Raw genomic sequence first — 22,547 nt, forward strand, 5'->3', positions numbered from 1 at the left:
TAGAAGTCCTTCCTGTTGATCCATTCAGTCAGACTACCTTCCTAGAAGTCCTTCCTGTTGATCCATTCAGTCAGACTACCTTCCTAGAAGTCCTTCCTGTTGATCCATTCAGTCAGACTACCTTCCTAGAAGTCCTTCCTGTTGATCCATTCAGTCAGACTACCTTCCTAGAAGTCCTTCCTGTTGATCCATTCAGTCAGACTGCCTTCCTAGAAGTCCTTCCTGTTGATCCATTCAGTCAGACTGCCTTCCTAGAAGTCCTTCCTGTTGACGTCAAAGTGAGGGGCGTTGTACAAAATCCAAATCCAGACTCTATGGTGGAGAAGAAACGTTAGTTGGAGTGACACTTGACCAGAGGATTGGTAGCCAGGCAACTAGGCAGGATGACTGACACTAATAATGGTAGCCAGGCAACTAGGCAGGATGACTGACACTAATAATGAGCTAAGAGAATGGAACAGCTGTTATGATGAGAGAGATGGAAGATAGAAAGGGGAAGGGAGAAAGAAATGGACAGAGAAGGGTAAGTGACATAATGAAAGACAGAGAGAGAGAGAGAGTCATGACCAGGGTAGAGAGAGAGAGAGAGAGTCATGACCAGGGTAGAGAGAGAGAGAGAGAGTCATGACCAGGGTAGAGAGAGAGAGAGAGAGTCTTGACGAGGGTAGAGAGAGAGAGAGAGAGAGAGAGAGAGAGAGAGAGAGAGAGAGAGAGAGAGAGAGAGAGAGAGAGAGAGAGAGATAAATTATATTATAAATTATTAATTATAAATTATATTATAAACTAATAGAAAGTGGTATTGGAGGGAAAACATATGATTTTATTAAATCAATGTACACTAAAAACAAATGTGCGGTTAAAATTGGCAACAAGCAAACAGACTTCTTCTCTCAGGGGCGGGGAGTGAAACAGGGCTGCCCAATAAGTCCAACATTATTTAACATCTACATGAATGAATTGGCAAAAACATTAGAAGAATCGACAGCACCTGGTATCACCCTACACAACACTGAAATCAAGTGTCTGCTGTACGCAGATGACCTGGTGCTGCTGTCTCCCACTAAAGAGGGGTTACAGCAACACCTAGATCATCTTCACAGGTTCTGTCAGACTTGGGCTCTGACCGTTAATCTAAAAAAAAACAAATATAATGATATTCCAAAAAAGGTCCGGAAATAAGGATGACAAATATAAATTCTATTTGGACACAGTTCTATTAGAACACACCAAAAACTACACATATCTAGGACTAAATATCAGCAACACAGGTAGCTTTCACATGGCTGTGAATGAGCTGAGAGACAAAGCAAGAAGAGCATTCTATGCCATTAAAAGGAACATCAAAATTGAAATTCCAATTAGAATCTGGCTCAAAATTTTTCAATCAGTTATAGAACCAATTGCTCTATATGGCAGTGAAGTATGGGGTCCACTCTCTAATAATGAATTTACTAAATGGGACAAACATCCAATTGAAGTATTGCATGCAGAGTTTTGCAAGACTGTATTGCAAGTACAAAGAAAAACTCCAAATAACGCATGTAGGGCAGAATTGGGCCAATATCCCCTCCTCATTCGAATAGAAAAAAGAGCCATCAAATTTTACAACCATCTAAAAACAAGTGACCCTAAAACATTCCATCACACAGCTCTACAATGTCAAGAGATGAAACCAGAGAAGAGTCCCCTCAGCCAGCTGGTTCTGAGGCTCAGTTCACCAACCCAAACCAACCCCATAGAGCCTCGGGACAGCCCTCAGAAAATCTGGCCCAACCAAATCATCACAAAACAAAAAGAAAAATATATAACCTATTGGAAAGACACCACAAAAAATCAAAGTAAACTTCAATGCTATTTGGCTCTAAACAGACAGTACATGGTGGCAGACTATCTGACCACTGTGACTGATAGAAAACTGAGGAAAACATTGACTAGGTACAGACTCAGTGAGCACAGTCTGGCTATAGAGACCGGTCGTCACAGACAAACCTGGCTGCCCAGGGAGGACAGGCTGTGCTCACTCTGCTCCAGGGGAGAGGTAGAGACAGAAGTGCATTTCCTACTACACTGTGACAAATACTCAGACCTAAGAGCATATTTCTTTCCCAAAATTATAATTCAATACAAAGAATTTGAAACTATAAAAGATGAAGAAAAATTCAAATATTTGTTGGGTGAAAAGCCAAAATGTGCAGTTTTGGCAGCCAAATATGTGTCCTCCTGCCACAGCCTGAGGGACAGCCAGTGAAAAATGCAAAGTAATGTTGATAATATTTCCCATTTAGCTTAGTTTTGTTTTGTCTTTCGTACCAGGTCATGTGTCTTCTCAGTCATGTTGACACTGGTCTACTACTGTTGCTTTAATGTATTGTTGTTCTGATTAATATTGTTGTTGTAGCTGTTATTAATGGTAATCCCATGTCCACTACTACTATTATTATTACTGTTAGTCCCACCATTTATTTATATATAAATATATATATATTTTGTGTATATATATACATATATATTTTATTTAAATTTTTCGATATGTATACTTTGACAATGTAAGTAATAATAACTTGCCATGTCAATAAAGTCAATTGAATTGAATTGAATTGAGAGAGAGAGAGAGAGAGACATGACCAGGGTAGAGCGAGAGAGAGAGAGAGAGAGAGAGAGAGAGAGAGAGAGAGACATGACCAGGGTAGAGCGAGAGAGAGAGAGAGAGTCTTGACCAGGGTAGAGAGAGAGAGAGAGAGTCTTGACCAGGGTAGAGAGAGAGAGAGAGAGAGTCTTGACCAGGGTAGAGAGAGAGAGAGAGAGTCTTGACCAGGGTAGAGAGAGAGAGAGAGAGTCTTGACCAGGGTAGAGAGAGAGAGAGAGAGTCTTGACCAGGGTAGAGAGAGAGAGAGAGAGAGAGAGAGAGAGACATGACCAGGGTAGAGAGAGAGAGAGAGAGAGAGAGAGAGTCTTGACCAGGGTAGAGAGAGAGAGAGAGAGAGAGTCTTGACCAGGGTAGAGAGAGAGAGAGAGTCATGACCAGGGTAGAGAGAGAGAGAGAGAGAGAGAGAGAGAGAGAGAGAGAGAGAGAGAGAGAGAGAGAGAGAGAGAGAGAGAGAGAGAGAGAGAGAGAGAGAGAGAGAGAGAGAGAGAGAGAGAGAGAGATATTCATGACCAGGGTAGAGAGAGAGTCTTGACCAGGGTAGAGAGAGAGTCTTGACCAGGGTAGAGAGAGAGAGAGAGTCATGACCAGGGTAGAGAGAGAGAGAGAGAGAGATAGTCATGACCAGGGTAGACAGAGAGAGAGAGAGAGATGTATTGTATTGTTTATTTCACTTTTGTATAATATCTACCTCACTTGCTTTGGCAATGTTAACACATGTTTCCCATGCCAATAAAGCCCCTTGAATTGAATTGAATTGAGAGAGAGAGAGAGTCATGACCAGGGTAGAGAGAGAGAGAGAGAGAGAGAGCGAGAGAGAGAGAGAATAATCATATAATAATTATCATAATAATCAGCTTCCCTATCAAATCTAAAAATCTCAAATAGAAAACCGAAGAAAATGAACAACAATGACAAATGGTTTGATAAAGAATGCAAAAATCTAAGAAATAAATTGAGAAACCTGTCCAACCAAAAACATAGAGACCCGGAAAACCTGAGTCTACGCCTTCACTATGGTGAATCACTAAAACAATACAGAAATACACTACGGAAAAAGAAGGAACAGCACGTCAGAAATCAGCTCAATGTAATTGAAGACTCCATAGACTCTAACCAATTCTGGGAAAATTGGAAAACACTAAACAAACAACAACACGAAGAACTATCTATCCAAAATGGAGATGTATGGGTAAACCACTTCTCCAATCTTTTTGGCTCTATAACAAAGAATAAAGAGCAAAAACATATACATGATCAAATACAAATCCTAGAATCAACTATTAAAGACTACCAGAACCCACTGGATTCTCCAATTACCTTGAATGAGTTACAGGACAAAATAAAAACCCTCCAACCCAAAAAGGCCTGTGGTGTTGATGGTATCCTTAATGAAATGATCAAATATACAGACAACAAATTCCAATTGGCTATACTAAAACTCTTTAACATCGTCCTTAGCTCTGGCATCTTCCCCAATATTTGGAACCAAGGACTGATCACCCCAATCCACAAAAGTGGAGACAAATTTGACCCCAATAACTACCGTGGAATATGCGTCAACAGTAACCTTGGGAGAATCCTCTGCATTATCATTAACAGCAGACTCGTACATTTCCTCAATGAAAACAATGTACTGAGCAAATGTCAAATTGGCTTTTTACCAAATTACCGTACAACAGACCATGTATTCACCCTACACACCCTAATTGACAACCAAACAAACCAAAACAAAGGCAAAGTCTTCTCATGCTTTGTTGATTTCAAAAAAGCCTTCGACTCAATTTGGCATGAGGGTCTGCTATACAAATTGATGGAAAGTGGTGTTGGGGGTAAAACATACGACATTATAAAATCCATGTACACAAACAACAAGTGTGAGGTTAAAATTGGCAAAAAACACACATTTCTTCACACAGGGTCGTGGGGTGAGACAGGGATGCAGCTTAAGACCCACCGTCTTCAACATATATATCAACGAATTGGCGCGGGCACTAGAACAGTCTGCAGCACCCGGTCTCACCCTACTAGAATCCGAAGTCAAATGTCTACTGTTTGCTGATGATCTGGTGCTTCTGTCACCAACCAAGGAGGGCCTACAGCAGCACCTAGATCTTCTGCACAGATTCTGTCAGACCTGGGCCCTGACAGTAAATCTCAGTAAGACCAAAATAATGGTGTTCCAAAAAAGGTCCAGTCACCAGGACCACAAATTCCATCTAGACACCGTTGCCCTAGAGCACACAAAAAACTATACATACCTCGGCCTAAACATCAGCACCACAGGTAACTTCCACAAAGCTGTGAACGATCTGAGAGACAAGGCAAGAAGGGCCTTCTATGCCATCAAAAGGAACATAAATTTCAACATACCAATTAGGATCTGGCTAAAAATACTTGAATCAGTCATAGCATTGCCCTTTATGGTTGTGAGGTCTGGGGTCCGCTCACCAACCAAGATTTCACAAAATGGGACAAACACCAAATTGAGACTCTGCATGCAGAATTCTGCAAAAATATCCTCCGTGTACAACGTAGAACACCAAATAATGCATGCAGAGCAGAATTAGGCCGATACCCACTAATTATCAAAATCCAGAAAAGAGCCGTTAAATTCTACAACCACCTAAAAGGAAGCGATATCCAAACCTTCCATAACAAAGCCATCACCTACAGAGAGATGAACCTGGAGAAGAGTCCCCTAAGCAAGCTGGTCCTAGGGCTCTGTTCACAAACACAAACACACCCCACAGAGCCCCAGGACAACAGCACAATTAGACCCAACCAAATCATGAGAAAACAAAAAGATAATTACTTGACACATTGGAAAGAATTAACAAAAAAACAGAGCAAACTAGAATGCTATTTGGCCCTAAACAGAGAGTACACAGTGGCAGAATACCTGACCACTGTGACTGACCCAAACTTAAGGAAAGCTTTGACTATGTACAGACTCAGTGAGCATAGCCTTGCTATTAAGAAAGGCCGCCGTAGGCAGACATGGCTCTCAAGAGAAGACAGGCTATGTGCACACTGCCCACAAAATGAGGTGGAAACTGAGCTGCACTTCCTAACCTCCTGCCCAATGTATGACCATATTAGAGAGACATATTTCCCTCAGATTACACAGATCCACAAAGAATTTGAAAACAAATCCAATTTTGATAAACTCCCATATCTACTGGGAGAAATTCCACAGTGTGCCATCACAGCAGCAAGATTTGTGACCTGTTGCCACAAGAAAAGGGCAACCAGTGAAGAACAAACACCATTGTAAATACAACCCATATTTATGCTTATTTATTTTAACTTGTGTGCTTTAACCATTTGTACATTGTTACAACACTGTATATATATAATATAAAATTTGTAATGTCTTTATTGTTTTGAAACTTCTGTATGTGTAATGTTTACTGTTAATTTGTATTGTTTATTTCACTTTTGTATAATATCTACCTCACTTGCTTTGGCAATGTTAACACATGTTTCCCATGCCAATAAAGCCCCTTGAATTGAATTGAATTGGGAGAGAGAGTCATGACCAGGGTAGAGAGAGAGAGAGAGAGAGTCTTGACCAGGGTAGAGAAAGAGAGAGACAAGGCAAGAAGGGCATTCTATGCCATCAAAAGGAACATAAATTTCAACATACCAATTAGGATCTGGCTAAAAATACTTGAATCAGTCATAGAGCCCATTGCCCTTTATGGTTGTGAGGTCTGGGGTCCGCTCACCAACCAAGATTTCACAAAATGGGACAAACACCAAATTGAGACTCTGCATGCAGAATTCTGCAAAAATATCCTCCGTGTACAACGTAGAACACCAAATAATGCATGCAGAGCAGAATTAGGCCGATACCCACTAATTATCAAAATCCAGAAAAGAGCCGTTAAATTCTACAACCACCTAAAAGGAAGCGATTCCCAAACCTTCCATAACAAAGCCATCACCTACAGAGAGATGAACCTGGAGAAGAGTCCCCTAAGCAAGCTGGTCCTAGGGCTCTGTTCACAAACACAAACACACCCCACAGAGCCCTAGGACAACAGCACAATTAGACCCAACCAAATCATGAGAAAACAAAAAGATAATTACTTGACACATTGGAAAGAATTAACAAAAAAACAGAGCAAACTAGAATGCTATTTGGCTCTAAACAGAGAGTACACAGTGGCAGAATACCTGACCACTGTGACTGACCCAAACTTAAGGAAAGCTTTGACTATGTACAGACTCAGTGAGCATAGCCTTGCTATTGAGAAAGGCCGCCGTAGGCAGACATGGCTCTCAAGAGAAGACAGGCTATGTGCTCACTGCCCACAAAATGAGTTGGAAACTGAGCTGCACTTCCTAACCTCCTGCCCAATGTATGACCATATTAGAGAGACATATTTCCCTCAGATTACACAGATCCACAAAGAATTCGAAAACAAATCCAATTTTGATAAACTCCCATATCTACTGGGTGAAATTCCACAGTGTGCCATCACAGCAGCAAGATTTGTGACCTGTTGCCACAAGAAAAGGGCAACCAGTGAAGAACAAACACCATTGTAAATACAACCCATATTTATGTTTATTTATTTTAACTTGTGTGCTTTAACCATTTGTACATTGTTACAACACTGTATATATATAATATGACATTTGTCATGTCTTTATTGTTTTGAAACTTCTGTATGTGTAATGTTTACTGTTAATTTTTATTGTTTATTTCACTTTTGTATATTATCTACCTCACTTGCTTTGGCAATGTTAACACATGTTTCCCATGCCAATAAAGCCCCTTGAATTGAATTGAGAGAGAGTCATGACCAGGGTAGAGAGAGAGAGAGAGAGAGAGAGAGAGAGAGAGAGAGAGAGAGAGAGAGAGAGAGAGAGAGAGAGAGAGAGAGAGAGAGAGAGAGAGAGAGAGAGAGAGAGAGAGAGAGAGAGAGAGAGAGAGAGGAGAGAGAGAGAGAGAGAGAGAGAGAGAGAGAGAGAGAGAGAGGGGAGAGAGAGAGAGGGGAGAGAGAGAGAGGGAGAGAGAGAGAGAGAGAGGAGAGAGAGGGGAGAGAGAGAGGGAGAGAGAGAGAGAGAGAGAGAGAGAGAGAGAGAGAGAGAGAGAGAGAGAGAGAGAGAGAGAGAGAGAGAGAGAGAGAGAGAGAGAGAGAGAGACAAAGTTGCATCGGTTTGTTGCTGAACAACTCATCCCTCTAAAACGGCAACACACACGTAGTGGAGGAGGTTTAAGAGCTCAGTTTATCAATGTTGAGGAGATTTCCAAGTAATTTCTCCGGTCGCCGTCTTTCCGTCCGTCGTTCCAAACCCAGGAGATCGGGACAATGACTCACAGATTAGGAAAGTCAGCACATCACACACACACACACACACACACACACACACACACACACACACACACACACACACACACACACACACACACACACACACACACACACACACACACACACACACACACACACACACACACACACACACACACACACACACACACACACACACACACACACACACACACAGCGTAATAAATGCTAATTACTGAGAGAGATAGAGTCCTTAAATTGAGTTGGAGATAGAGAGAGAGATATATAGATAGAGAGAGAGAAAGAGAGAAAGAGAGAGAGAGAGAGAGAGAGAGACAGAGAGAGAGAGAGAGACCGAGACAGAGACAGGAGTACATCTGCATTGCTGTAATAGCCAGCTCAGCAGACCAGACTCTGCTAGTGTGATTTCCTGTTTAATTAATCAGCATATTGGAAAGTACATTTAGCAAAGTACCACACACACACACAGCATTCCCTTTACACTGGCAGAATAGTGCTGATCTCTATCGCATTACTGCGGTCTGTTCAATCCAGATATCTATAACATGTGCTTTACTAAATTGCTATTTATTCTGTTGCAGAACTTGGACTAAATGTCCTGGTTGACAGATTTAGTTCTCTGCCTTAGCCAACTCCTGTTCTCTGCCTTAGCCAACTCCTGTTCTCTGCCTTAGCCAACTCCTGTTCTCTGCCTTAGCCAACTCCTGTTCTCTGCCTTAGCCAACACCTGTTCTCTGCCTTAGCCAACACCTGTTCTCTGCCTTAGCCAACACCTGTTCTCTGCCTTAGCCAACACCTGTTCTCTGCCTTAGCCAACACCTGTTCTCTGCCTTAGCCAACTCCTGTTCTCTGCCTTAGCCAACTCCTGTTCTCTGCCTTAGCCAACTCCTGTTCTCTGCCTTAGCCAACTCCTGTTCTCTGCCTTAGCCAACTCCTGTTCTCTGCCTTAGCCAACACCTGTTCTCTGCCTTAGCCAACACCTGTTCTCTGCCTTAGCCAACTCCTGTTCTCTGCCTTAGCCAACACCTGTTCTCTGCCTTAGCCAACCCCTGTTCTCTGCCTTAGCCAACTCCTGTTCTCTGCCTTAGCCAACTCCTGTTCTCTGCCTTAGCCAACACCTGTTCTCTGCCTTAGCCAACACCTGTTCTCTGCCTTAGCCAACACCTGTTCTCTGCCTTAGCCAACTCTAGTTCTCTGCCTTAGCCAACTCTAGTTCTCTGCCTTAGCCAACATCTGTTCTCTGCCTTAGCCAACTCCTGTTCTCTGCCTTAGCCAACTCCTGTTCTCTGCCTTAGCCAACTCCTGTTCTCTGCCTTAGCCAACTCTAGTTCCCTGCCTTAGCCAACTCCTGTTCTCTGCCTTAGCCAACTCCTGTTCTCTGCCTTAGCCAACTCCTGTTCTCTGCCTTAGCCAACACCTGTTCTCTGCCTTAGCCAACACCTGTTCTCTGCCTTAGCCAACTCTAGTTCTCTGCCTTAGCCAACTCTAGTTCTCTGCCTTAGCCAACTCTAGTTCTCTGCCTTAGCCAACATCTGTTCTCTGCCTTAGCCAACTCCTGTTCTCTGCCTTAGCCAACTCCTGTTCTCTGCCTTAGCCAACTCCTGTTCTCTGCCTTAGCCAACTCTAGTTCCCTGCCTTAGCCAACTCTAGTTCCCTGCCTTAGCCAACTCTAGTTCCCTGCCTTAGCCAACTCCTGTTCTCTGCCTTAGCCAACTCTAGTTCTCTGCCTTAGCCAACTCCTGTTCTCTGCCTTAGCCAACTCCTGTTCTCTACCTTAGCCAACTCCTGTTCTCTGCCTTAGCCAACTCCTGTTCTCTGCCTTAGCCAACACCTGTTCTCTGCCTTAGCCAACACCTGTTCTCTGCCTTAGCCAACACCTGTTCTCTGCCTTAGCCAACTCCTGTTCTCTGCCTTAGCCAACACCTGTTCTCTGCCTTAGCCGCCTCCTGTTCTCTACCTTAGCCAACTCCTGTTCTCTGCCTTAGCCAACACCTGTTCTCTGCCTTAGCCAACACCTGTTCTCTGCCTTAGCCAACACCTGTTCTCTGCCTTAGCCAACACCTGTTCTCTGCCTTAGCCAACACCTGTTCTCTGCCTTAGCCAAATCCTGTTCTCTGCCTTAGCCAAATCCTGTTCTCTGCCTTAGCCAACTCTAGTTCTCTGCCTTAGCCAACTCTAGTTCTCTGCCTTAGCCAACTCCTGTTCTCTGCCTTAGCCAACTCCTGTTCTCTGCCTTAGCCAACTCCTGTTCTCTGCCTTAGCCAACTCCTGTTCTCTGCCTTAGCCAACTCTAGTTCTCTGCCTTAGCCAACTCCTGTTCTCTGCCTTAGCCAACTCTAGTTCTCTGCCTTAGCCAACTCTAGTTCTCTGCCTTAGCCAACTCCTGTTCTCTGCCTTAGCCAATACCTGTTCTCTGCCTTAGCCAACTCTAGTTCTCTGCCTTAGCCAACACCTGTTCTCTGCCTTAGCCAACTCCTGTTCTCTGCCTTAGCCAACTCTAGTTCTCTGCCTTAGCCAACTCCTGTTCTCTGCCTTAGCCAACTCCTGTTCTCTGCCTTAGCCAACTCCTGTTCTCTGCCTTAGCCAACTCCTGTTCTCTGCCTTAGCCAACTCCTGTTCTCTGCCTTAGCCAACACCTGTTCTCTGCCTTAGCCAACACCTGTTCTCTGCCTTAGCCAACACCTGTTCTCTGCCTTAGCCAACTCCTGTTCTCTGCCTTAGCCAACTCCTGTTCTCTGCCTTAGCCAACTCCTGTTCTCTGCCTTAGCCAACTCCTGTTCTATGCCTTAGCCAACACCTGTTCTCTGCCTTGGCCAACTCCTGTTCTCTGCCTTGGCCAACTCCTGTTCTCTGCCTTAGCCAACTCCTGTTCTCTGCCTTAGCCAACTTCTGTTCTCTGCCTTAGCCAACACCTGTTCTCTGCCTTAGCCAACACCTGTTCTCTGCCTTAGCCAACACCTGTTCTCTGCCTTAGCCAACTCCTGTTCTCTGCCTTAGCCAACTCCTGTTCTCTGCCTTAGCCAACTCCTGTTCTCTGCCTTAGCCAACTCCTGTTCTCTGCCTTAGCCAACACCTGTTCTCTGCCTTAGCCAACTCCTGTTCTCTGCCTTAGCCAACTCCTGTTCTCTGCCTTAGCCAACTCCTGTTCTCTGCCTTAGCCAACTCCTGTTCTCTGCCTTAGCCAACACCTGTTCTCTGCCTTAGCCAACTCCTGTTCTCTGCCTTAGCCAACTCCTGTTCTCTGCCTTAGCCAACTCCTGTTCTCTGCCTTAGCCAACACCTGTTCTCTGCCTTAGCCAACTCTATGTCCACTACTGTAGGACAAGGACAAACCAGATGTTTTGAGAGGCTGTGTGCTATTTTGATGGTGAGATATATGATTTAAATCTCTCTCTCCCCACCCCCCCTCTCTCCCTTCTCTCCCCACCCCCTTCTCTCTCTCCCCACCCCCCTCTCTCCCTTCTCTCCCCCCTTCTCTCTCTCCCCACCCCCCCTCTCTCCCTTCTCTCTCTCCCCTTATCTCTCTCCCTTCTCTCCCCCCCTTCTCTCTCTCTCTCCCCCCTTCCCCTTCCCCCTGCTCCCTCTCAGCCAGGAAAGATGAATCCAATGGCTCAGCTGTATTATAAGAAGGTGAGTTACTCTCCATACCGGGACAGAATCCCACTGCAGATTGTTCGGGCTGAGTTGGAGCTCTCTGCTGAGGAGAGGGCCTACCTCACCGCCGTAGAGAAAGGTAATATACATACCATGTTGTGGTATATAATATATATAATATTAATATGTCAATACCCAGAAATGTAAGTTATTTGATTATGATCTTTGATAATATCTCAATATCATCTGTCCCCTACCCCTCTGTCCCCTACCCCTCTGTCCCCTTATTAACCCTCTGTCCCCTACCCCTCTGTCCCCCTCTGTCCCCTACCCCTCTGTCCCCTAACCCTCTGTCCCCTTATTAACCCTCTGTCCCCTACCCCTCTGTCCCCTACCCCTCTGTCCCCTAACCCTCTGTCTCCAGGGGACTATGCAGGTGTGAAACATGCTCTGCACGAGGCGGAGGTATACTACAATATAGATGTGAACTGTCTGGACCCTCTGGGGCGGAGCGCGCTGCTCATCGCTATCGAGAACGAGAACCTGGAGGTGATGGAGCTACTTCTGGACCACGGGGTTGCTACGGGAGACGCCCTTCTCTACGCCATACGGAAAGAGGTGGTGGGGGCCGTGGAGTTGCTGCTGTCTCATAGGAGACCTGGTGGAGAGAAACAGGTAGGTGTGTTACAGTGTCTCTGTGTGTGTGTGTGTGTGTGTGTGTGTTTTACAGAGAGTGTGTTTCACCATAAATTCCTGGACATTTTCCAGATTCTATATCACTATGGCAACCCCCCCAGCCTGAGTGGAGTGTGGTTGGACGTCTTTGTGTACACACACACACACACACACACACACACACACACACACACACACACACACACACATAATAAACAAAAGTGAAAAAAACAATTAAAATGAACAGTAAACACTCACAAGTTCCAAAAGAATAAATACATGTCACATGTCATATTATGTTATATCATGTCTATATACAATGTTGTAACGATGTGCAAATAGTTAAAGTACAAAAGGGAAAATAAATACTCTCCCCCTCATCCCTCCCTCCATATATTACTCTCCCCCTCCATATATTACTCTCCCCCTCATCCCTCCCTCCATATATTACTCTCCCCTCATCCCTCCCTCCATATATTACTCTCCCCCTCATCCTTCCCTCCATATATTACTCTCCCCCTCATCCCTCCCTCCATATATTACTCTCCCCTCATCCCTCCCTCCATATATTACTCTCCCCCTCATCCCTCCCTCCATATATTACTCTCCCCCTCATCCCTCCCTCCATATATTACTCTCCCCCTCATCCCTCCCTCCATATATTACTCTCCCTCTCATCCTTCCCTCCATATATTACTCTCCCCCTCATCCTTCCCTCCATATATTACTCTCCCCCTCATCCCTCCCTCCATATATTACTCTCCCCTCATCCCTCCCTCCATATATTACTCTCCCCCTCATCCCTCCCTCCATATATTACTCTCCCCCTCATCCCTCCCTCCATATATTACTCTCCCCCTCATCCCTCCCTCCATATATTACTCTCCCCCTCATCCCTCCCTCCATATATTACTCTCCCTCTCATCCTTCCCTCCATATATTACTCTCCCTCTCATCCCTCCCTCCATATATTACTTTCCCCCTCATCCCTCCCTCCATATATTACTCTCCCCCTCATCCCTCCCTTCATATATTACTCTCCCCCTCATCCCTCCCTCCATATATTACTTTCCCCCTCATCCCTCCCTCCATATATTACTCTCCCCCTCATCCCTCCCTCCATATATTACTCTCACCTCATCCTGCCCTTCATATATTACTCTCCCCCTCATCCCTCCCTCCATATATTACTCTCACCTCATCCTGCCCTTCATATATTACTCTCTGTCTCTCTCTCTCTCATTCTCTTCATCTGGTCTATTCCTCTCTCTCTCTCTCCACTCTGAATAACTGAAATGGAATTTCACAGTTATTCAGGGAGGGAGACAGAGATGAAGAAAGGGAGATCTTACAGTTTTCTACACCTTCTTTCACCGTCTTTGAAGTTTGAAGTCGGTGACAAGATGAGCGAAAGTGTGTGTGTGTGTGACCTTTTATCTTGCCACTGATGAGACATTGCAGACATCTCCAATGTTTCACACACAGAGAGAGAGAGAGAGATGCAGGGAGGGGGGAGAGATTGGGGGGAGGGAGAGAGAGAAAGATGGAGGGAGAGCGAGAGATAGAGGGAGGGAGAGAGCGATTTACAGAAAGAGCCTCCACTCCTTAGAGAGATGAAAGAAACTAAACCACTATCACTCTCTCTATAAATCATTGTCTTTCATTAACTCCTTTCTAAGTTCCTTTTTAAGATAATGAAGACAAAGTTCTTTCATGCAGACCGTCTTTTCCCCTCCTTTCGTCCTCTTCCTCCCCCTGTCCTCCTCTTTCCCCCCCTGTCCTCCTCTTTCCCTCCCTGTCCTCCTCTTTCTCCCCCTGTCCTCCTCTTTCTCCCCCTGTCCTCCTCTTTCTCCCCTTGTCCTCCCAGTATTTATTTAGTTCTGTCCTATTAATGTTCTGCATGATGTCATGTTTTATGTTTTGTATGATGTCATGTTTCATGTTCTGTGTGAAACTCACTCATTCTATTTCAACCCTATCCCAAACCGTAACCCCCCAGGTCGGCCTCTGAGGGTCCCAAACCGTAACCCCCCAGGTCTGCCTCTGAGGGTCCCAAACTTAACCCCCCAGGTCTGCCTCTGAGGGTCCCAAACTTAACCCCCCAGGTCGGCCTCTGAGGGTCCCAAACTTAACCCCCCAGGTCGGCCTCTGAGGGTCCCAAACTTAACCCCCCAGGTCGGCCTCTGAGGGTCCCAAACCTTAACCCCCCAGGTCTGCCTCCGAGGGTCCCAAACTTAACCCCCCAGGTCGGCCTCTGAGGGTCCCAAAACTTAACCCCCCAGGTCTGCCTCTGAGGGTCCCAAACCTTAACCCCCCAGGTCTGCCTCTGAGGGTCCCAAACTTAACCCCCCAGGTCTGCCTCTGAGGGTCCCAAACTTAACCCCCCAGGTCTGCCTCTGAGGGTCCCAAAACTTAACCCCCCAGGTCGGTCTCTGAGGGTCCCAAACCTTAACCCCCCAGGTCTGCCTCTGAGAGTCCCAAACTTAACCCCCCAGGTCGGCCTCTGAGGGTCCCAAAACTTAACCCCCCAGGTCTGTCTCTGAGGGTCCCAAACCTTAACCCCCCAGGTCTGCCTCTGAGGGTCCCAAACTTAACCCCCCAGGTCTGCCTCTGAGGGTCCCAAACTTAACCCCCCAGGTCTGCCTCTGAGGGTCCCAAACTTAACCCCCCAGGTCTGCCTCTGAGGGTCCCAAACTTAACCCCCCAGGTCTGCCTCTGAGGGTCCCAAACCTTAACCCCCCAGGTCGGCCTCTGAGGGTCCCAAACCTTAACCCCCCAGGTCTGCCTCTGAGGGTCCCAAACCTTAAAGAGAAATGTAATCATCTCCAGCACCACCCCAACATCAACATATGTGAACATTGCTACGTTTCTACATTTCTATGTTTCTACATTTCTATGTTTCTATGTCTCTATGTTTCTACGTTTGTCACGTTCATTGTAATGATGAGACCAAGGCACAGCGTACATAGAGTTCCATCATTTTAATAAAGAGAAACTCACTAAACAAAAACAATAAAGAACAACGAACGAAACGTGAAGCTGTACGAAGAGTGCAGACAGGCAACTAAACATAGAACAAGATCCCACAAACACAAAAGGGAAATGGCTACCTAAATATGATCCCCAATCAGAGACAACGATAAACAGCTGTCTCTGATTGGGCACCATATCAGGCCAACATAGACATACAATACACCTAGATGACAACAACCCTAGACATACAAAAACCCTAGACATACAAAAACCCTACACATACAAAAACCCTAGACATACAACACTAGAGTACCCACCCTAGTCACACCCTGACCTAACCAAAATATATAGAAAAACAGATATCTAAGGTCAGGGCGTGACAGTACCCCCCCCCCAAAGGTGCGGACTTCCGGCCGCAAACCTGAACCTATAGGGGAGGGTTCGGGTGGGCATCTACCCTTGGTGGCGGCTCTGGTTCTGGACGCAGCTCTGGAAGCTCCGGACCGTGGGTCGTCTCTGGAGGCCCCGGACCGTGGATCGTCGCCAGAGGAACCTGACCGTAGATCGTCGCAGGAGGAACCTGACCGTAGATCGTCGCAGGAGGCTCTGGACTGAGAATCCCTGCTGAAGGCTCTGGACCGCCGACCGTCGCTCGAGGCTCTGTACTGCCGACCATCGCTGGAGGCTCTGGACCGCCGACCGTCGCTGGAGGCTCTGGACCGCCGACCGTCGCTGGAGGGTCTGGACCGCCGACCGTCACTGGAGGATTCGGTGCTGGAGGCTCTGGACCGGGGACCGTCGCTGGAGGCTCCGGACTGTGGACCGTCTCAGGAGGTTCCGGACCGTAGACCGTCTCAGGAGGTTCTGGACTGTGGTCCGTCGTTGGAGGTTACGGACTGTGAAACGTCACCGGAAGCTCTGGACTAGGAACTGTCGCCGGAAGCTCTGGACTGGGAACTGTCGCCGGAAGCTCTGGACTGGGAACTGTCGCCGGAAGCTCTGGACTGGGAACTGTCGCCGGAAGCTCTGGACTGGGAACTGTCGCCGGAAGCTCTGGACTGGGGAGGCGCACTGGAGGCTTGATGCGTGGCACCGGGCTAATGACACGCACCTCAGGGCAAGTGCGGGGAAGAGGCACAGGACGTACTGGACTGTGGAGGCGCACTGGAGACCTGATGCGTGGGACCGGTACCGGTGGCACCGGGCTGATGACACGCACCTCAGGGCGAGTGCGAGGAGCAGGAACAGGACGGACCTGATGGGGAAAGCGCACTTGAGGGAGAGTGCAAGGAGCTGGCACAGGACGCACTGGGTTGTGAAGGTACACTGGAGACCTGGTGCGTATAGCCGGCATCAATTGTCCCGGAACTTTAACCATTTCCAGCCGTGTAGCCAATGCTCCATGCGGTATGGTTAGCAATTCAACAACCATTACAACCTTAGCTTAAACTGAGGTTTTTGTGGTCTAAACTCAACCCTGCGCCCCCTCGTTGTCCATCAAGGTATGCGTGGTCTGAAGAGGATTTCCTCAGGAGGGGGTTTTATTCGTAACAGTAGAAAAGGGCTGTTCCTTGACGCCAGATCATGTCTGTTCTCACGGGGGCGGGCCAATGACTTAGTTAAACTTTACAGGGAATACAAGTCTCTTTCATTAAAGGTTTAACATCACATTACATCATTTCACAAATAGTTTAATCTTTACTCATTCGTTTTATACAATAATTAGATGCAAACCCCATAATTGAGAAATGTACATATTCAGAGATATAGTCCTGTGTGTTTCCTGTCCTCTCTGAGGTCACCAAATGAAACACACTCGTCATACCCGTCCCTTAAGTGTCCACGGACCATTCCCACCTCCTCACAAGTGGACATTTTGTATCAAAATCCCATTTTGGGGATTTAGGAGTTCGCCAGGTGAAATCCTTTGTTCTCTCTATGTGTCTCTTTCTGCCTGGCCAGGGGGAGAGGGTCTCCTCCAGGAATTTACGAACTGAGATAACAAAACCTGGGTGTAGGAGAGAAAGAGAGAGGGGGGGATGTAGATCAGGGATATTGTCTCTGCGTATTGAAACAGGTCAGATCAGGGATATTGCCTCTGCGTATTGAAACAGGTCAGATCAGGGATATTGCCTCTGCGTATTGAAACAGGTCAGACCAGGGATATTGCCTCTGCGAATTGAAACAGGCCAGATTACATTTTACATTTACATTTAAGTCATTTAGCAGACGCTCTTATCCAGAGCGACTTACAAGTTGGTGCATTCACCTTATGATGTCCAGTGGAACAACCACTTTACAATAGTGCATCTAACTCTAAGGGGGGGGGGGGGGGGGTTAGAAGGATTACTTTATCCTATCCTAGGTATTCCTTAAAGAGGTGGGGTTTCAGGTGTCTCCGGAAGGTGGTGATTGATTCCGCTGACCTGGCGTCGTGGGGGAGTTTGTTCCACCATTGGGGTGCCAGAGCAGCGAACAGTTTTGACTGGGCTGAGCGGGAGCTGTACTTCCTCAGAGGTAGGGAGGCGAGCAGGCCAGAGGTGGATGAACGCAGTGCCCTTGTTTGGGTGTAGGGCCTGATCAGAGCCTGAAGGTACGGAGGTGCCGTTCCCCTCACAGCTCCGTAGGCAAGCACCATGGTCTTGTAGCGGATGCGAGCTTCAACTGGAAGCCAGTGGAGAGAGCGGAGGAGCGGGGTGACGTGAGAGAACTTGGGAAGGTTGAACACCAGACGGGCTGCAGCGTTCTGGATGAGTTGTAGGGGTTTAATCGCACAGGCAGGGAGCCCAGCCAACAGCGAGTTGCAGTAATCCAGACGGGAGATGACAAGTGCCTGGATTAGGACCTGCGCCGCTTCCTGTGTGAGGCAGGGTCGTACTCTGCGAATGTTGTAGAGCATGAACCTACAGGAACGGGTAACCGCCTTGATGTTGGTTGAGAACGACAGGGTGTTGTCCAGGATCACGCCAAGGTTCTTAGCGCTCTGGGAGGAGGACACAATGGAGTTGTCAACCGTGATGGCAAGATCATGGAACGGGCAGTCCTTCCCCGGGAGGAAGAGCAGCTCCGTCTTGCCGAGGTTCAGCTTGAGGTGGTGATCCGTCATCCACACTGATATGTCTGCCAGACATGCAGAGATGCGATTCGCCACCTGGTTATCAGAAGGGGGAAAGGAGAAGATTAATTGTGTGTCGTCTGCATAGCAATGATAGGAGAGACCATGTGAGGATATGACAGAGCCAAGTGACTTGGTGTATAGCGAGAATAGGAGAGGGCCTAGAACAGAGCCCTGGGGGACACCAGTGGTGAGAGCACGTGGTGCGGAGACAGATTCTCGCCACGCCACCTGGTAGGAGCGACCTGTCAGGTAGGACGCAATCCAAGCGTGGGCAGCGCCAGAGATGCTCAACTCGGAGAGGGTGGAGAGGAGGATCTGATGGTTCACAGTATCAAAGGCAGCCGATAGGTCTAGAAGGATGAGAGCAGAGGAGAGAGAGTTAGCTTTAGCAGTGCGGAGCGCCTCCGTGACACAGAGAAGAGCAGTCTCAGTTGAATGACTAGTCTTGAAACCTGACTGATTTGGATCAAGAAGGTCATTCTGAGAGAGATAGCAGGAGAGCTGGCCAAGGACGGCACGTTCAAGAGTTTTGGAGAGAAAAGAAAGAAGGGATACTGGTCTGTAGTTGTTGACATCAGAGGGATCGAGTGTAGGTTTTTTCAGAAGGGGTGCAACTCTCGCTCTCTTGAAGACGGAAGAGACGTAGCCAGCGGTCAAGGACGAGTTGATGAGCGAGGTGAGGTAAGGGAGAAGGTCTCCGGAAATGGTCTGGAGAAGAGAGGAGGGGATAGGGTCAAGCGGGCAGGTTGTTGGGCGGCCGGCCGTCACAAGACGCGAGATTTCATCTGGAGAGAGAGGGGAGAAAGAGGTCAAAGCACAGGGTAGGACAGTGTGAGCAGAACCAGCGGTGTCGTTTGACTTAGCAAACGAGGATCGGATGTCGTCGACCTTCTTTTCAAAATGGTTGACGAAGTCATCCGCAGAGAGGGAGGAGGGGGGGGGGGGGGGGGGGAGGGGGAGGAGGATTCAGGAGGGAGGAGAAGGTGGCAAAGAGCTTCCTAGGGTTAGAGGCAGATGCTTGGAATTTAGAGTGGTAGAAAGTGGCTTTAGCAGCAGAGACAGAAGAGGAGAATGTAGAGAGGAGGGAGTGAAAGGATGCCAGGTCCGCAGGGAGGCGAGTTTTCCTCCATTTCCGCTCGGCTGCCCGGAGCCCTGTTCTGTGAGCTCGCAATGAGTCGTCGAGCCACGGAGCAGGAGGGGAGGACCGAGCCGGCCTGGAGGATAGGGGACATAGAGAATCAAAGGATGCAGAAAGGGAGGAGAGGAGGGTTGAGGAGGCAGAATCAGGAGATAGGTTGGAGAAGGTTTGAGCAGAGGGAAGAGATGATAGGATGGAAGAGGAGAGAGTAGCGGGGGAGAGAGAGCGAAGGTTGGGACGGCGCGATACCATCCGAGTAGGGGCAGTGTGGGAAGTGTTGGATGAGAGCGAGAGGGAAAAGGATACAAGGTAGTGGTCGGAGACTTGGAGGGGAGTTGCAATGAGATTAGTGGAAGAACAGCATCTAGTAAAGATGAGGTCAAGCGTATTGCCTGCCTTGTGAGTAGGGGGGGAAGGTGAGAGGGTGAGGTCAAAAGAGGAGAGGAGTGGAAAGAAGGAGGCAGAGAGGAATGAGTCAAAGGTAGACGTGGGGAGGTTAAAGTCACCCAGAACTGTGAGAGGTGAGCCATCCTCAGGAAAGGAGCTTATCAAGGCGTCAAGCTCATTGATGAACTCTCCAAGGGAACCTGGGGGGCGATAAATGATAAGGATGTTAAGCTTGAAAGGGCTGGTAACTGTGACAGCATGGAATTCAAAGGAGGCGATAGACAGATGGGTCAGGGGAGAAAGAGAGAATGTCCACTTGGGAGAGATGAGGATCCCAGTGCCACCACCCCGCTGACCAGAAGCTCTCGGGGTGTGCGAGAACACGTGGGCAGACGAGGAGAGAGCAGTAGGAGTAGCAGTGTTATCTGTGGTAATCCATGTTTCCGTCAGTGCCAAGAAGTCGAGGGACTGGAGGGAAGCATAGGCTGAGATGAACTCTGCCTTGTTGGCCGCAAATCGGCAGTTCCAGATGCTGCCGGAGACCTGGAACTCCACGTGGGTCGTGCGCGCTGGGACCACCAGGTTAGAGTGGCAGCGGCCACGCGGTGTGAAGCGTTTGTATGGTCTGTGCAGAGAGGAGAGAAGAGGGATAGACAGACACATAGTTGACAGGCTACAGAAGAGGCTACGCTAATGCAAAGGAGATTGGAATGACAAGTGGACTACACGTCTCGAATGTTCAGAAAGTTAAACTTACGTTGCAAGAAATCTTATTGACTAAAAATGATACAGTGCTGCTGAAGTAGGCTAGCTAGCAGTGGCTGCGTTGTTGACTTAGTTTGAAGGTGTAGCTGGCTAGGTAGCCTCGGTAACTGGCTAGGTAACCTCGACAATTACTCAAAATTACACAATTATCTTGACAGCAAAGACAACTATGTAGCTAGCTAACACTACACTAACCAAGTCGTTCCGTTGTAATGTAATAGTCTCTACAGTGCTGCTATTCGGTAGACGGTAGACGTTGGCTAGCTGGCTAGCTGCTGGCTAGCTAGCAGTGTTTCCTACGTTAAGAGGGACGACAAATAGCTGGCGAGCTAACCTCGGTAAATTACGATAATTACTGTAATCTACACAATTATCTTGGATACGAAGACAGCAAAGACAACTATGTAGATAGCTAACACTACGCTAATCAAGTCGTTCCGTTGAATGTAATAGTTTCTACAGTGCTGCTATTCGGTAGACGTTGGCTAGCTGTTGGCTAGCTAGCAGTGTTTCCTACGTTAAGAAGGACGACAAATAGCTGGCTAGCTAACCTCGGTAAATTAAGATAATCACTCTAAAACTACACACTCTAAACTACACAATTATCTTGGATACGAAGACAGCAAAGACAACTATGTAGCTAGCTAACACTACACTAATCAAGTCGTTCCGTTGAGTGCACTAGTTTCTACAGTGCTGCTATTCGGTAGACGGTGGACGTTGGCTAGCTGGCTAGCTGGCTAGCTGGCTAGCTGCTGGCCAGATAGCAGTGTTGACTACGTTAGGACGACGAATTACGATAATTACGAATTACGATAATTACGCAATTATCTTTGATACAAAGACGGCTATGTAGCTAGCTAAGAAGAAATTGCTAAGATCAGACAAATCAAACCGTTGTACTATAATGAAATGTAATGAAAAGTTATACTACCTGCGGAGCGAAATGCGACCGCTCGCTCCAACCCGGAAGTAGTCCAAAAAAATAAAAAATAAAATAAAATAAAGATCAGGGATATTGCCTCTGCGTATTGAAACAGGTCAGACCAGGGATATTGCCTCTGCATATTGAAACAGGTCAGATCAGGGATATTGCCTCTGCGTATTGAAACAGGTCAGACCAGGGATATTGCCTCTGCGTATTTAAACAGGTCAGACCAGGGATATTGCCTCTGCGTATTGAAACAGGTCAGATCAGGGATATTGTCTCTGCGTATTGAAACAGGTCAGATCAGGGATATTGCCTCTGCGTATTGAAACAGGTCAGACCAGGGATATTTCCTCTGCGTATTGAAACAGGTCAGATCAGGGATATTTCCTCTGCGTATTGAAACAGGTCAGACCAGGGATATTGCCTCTGCGTATTGAAACAGGTCAGACCAGGGATATTGCCTCTGCGTATTGAAACAGGTCAGACCAGGGATATTTCCTCTGCGTATTGAAACAGGTCAGATCAGGGATATTTCCTCTGCGTATTGAAACAGGTAAGTATTGTGGTGAAATGAAAGGGGAAACACTATGTAATTATTGTGACCTCGAAGAAATAGAGAATGAAACTCATTTGAACCAATATTGCACTTTCTACCACAGTGGGTTCTCAGAATCTACCTCTGCCGTCGTTCCTGTCATAAAGGGTTCATAAGCTGTTTATATACTGTTCATAACTCATTTCTTACTGTTTATTACCTCTCCCAGGTCCCATCCCTGATGATGGACAGTCAGTTCTCAGAGTTTACTCCGGACATAACTCCCGTTATCCTGGCAGCTCACACCAACAACTATGAGATCATTAAACTGCTGGTCCAGAGGAAAGTGACCATCCCCAAGCCTCACCAGATACGATGTGACTGTGTCCAGTGTGTTTCTAGTTCTGAGGTGAGCTTCTCGATGGATCTCTTGTCCTTTCTGTCCTGAAACGCATCCAGC

At 47.1% G+C, this 22,547-nt stretch overlaps 1 protein-coding gene across 1 annotated transcript in view; it reads left to right on the forward strand.

The window, feature by feature from the left end:
• LOC139561154 (short transient receptor potential channel 5-like) overlaps nucleotides 1-22,547 on the forward strand; it is a 154,159-nt gene that overhangs the window by 21,165 nt on the left and 110,447 nt on the right. The window contains exons 2-4 of the mRNA XM_071378057.1: nucleotides 11,560-11,704; nucleotides 11,990-12,240; nucleotides 22,317-22,496. Of these exons, the coding sequence (XP_071234158.1) occupies nucleotides 11,569-11,704; nucleotides 11,990-12,240; nucleotides 22,317-22,496 (567 nt within the window). The 5' untranslated portion in view covers nucleotides 11,560-11,568. The remainder of the gene's footprint in view (nucleotides 1-11,559; nucleotides 11,705-11,989; nucleotides 12,241-22,316; nucleotides 22,497-22,547) is intronic.

The sequence above is a fragment of the Salvelinus alpinus genome, chromosome 31 (genome assembly GCF_045679555.1).
Source record: "Salvelinus alpinus chromosome 31, SLU_Salpinus.1, whole genome shotgun sequence".
NCBI classification, from domain to species: Eukaryota; Metazoa; Chordata; class Actinopteri; order Salmoniformes; family Salmonidae; genus Salvelinus; species Salvelinus alpinus.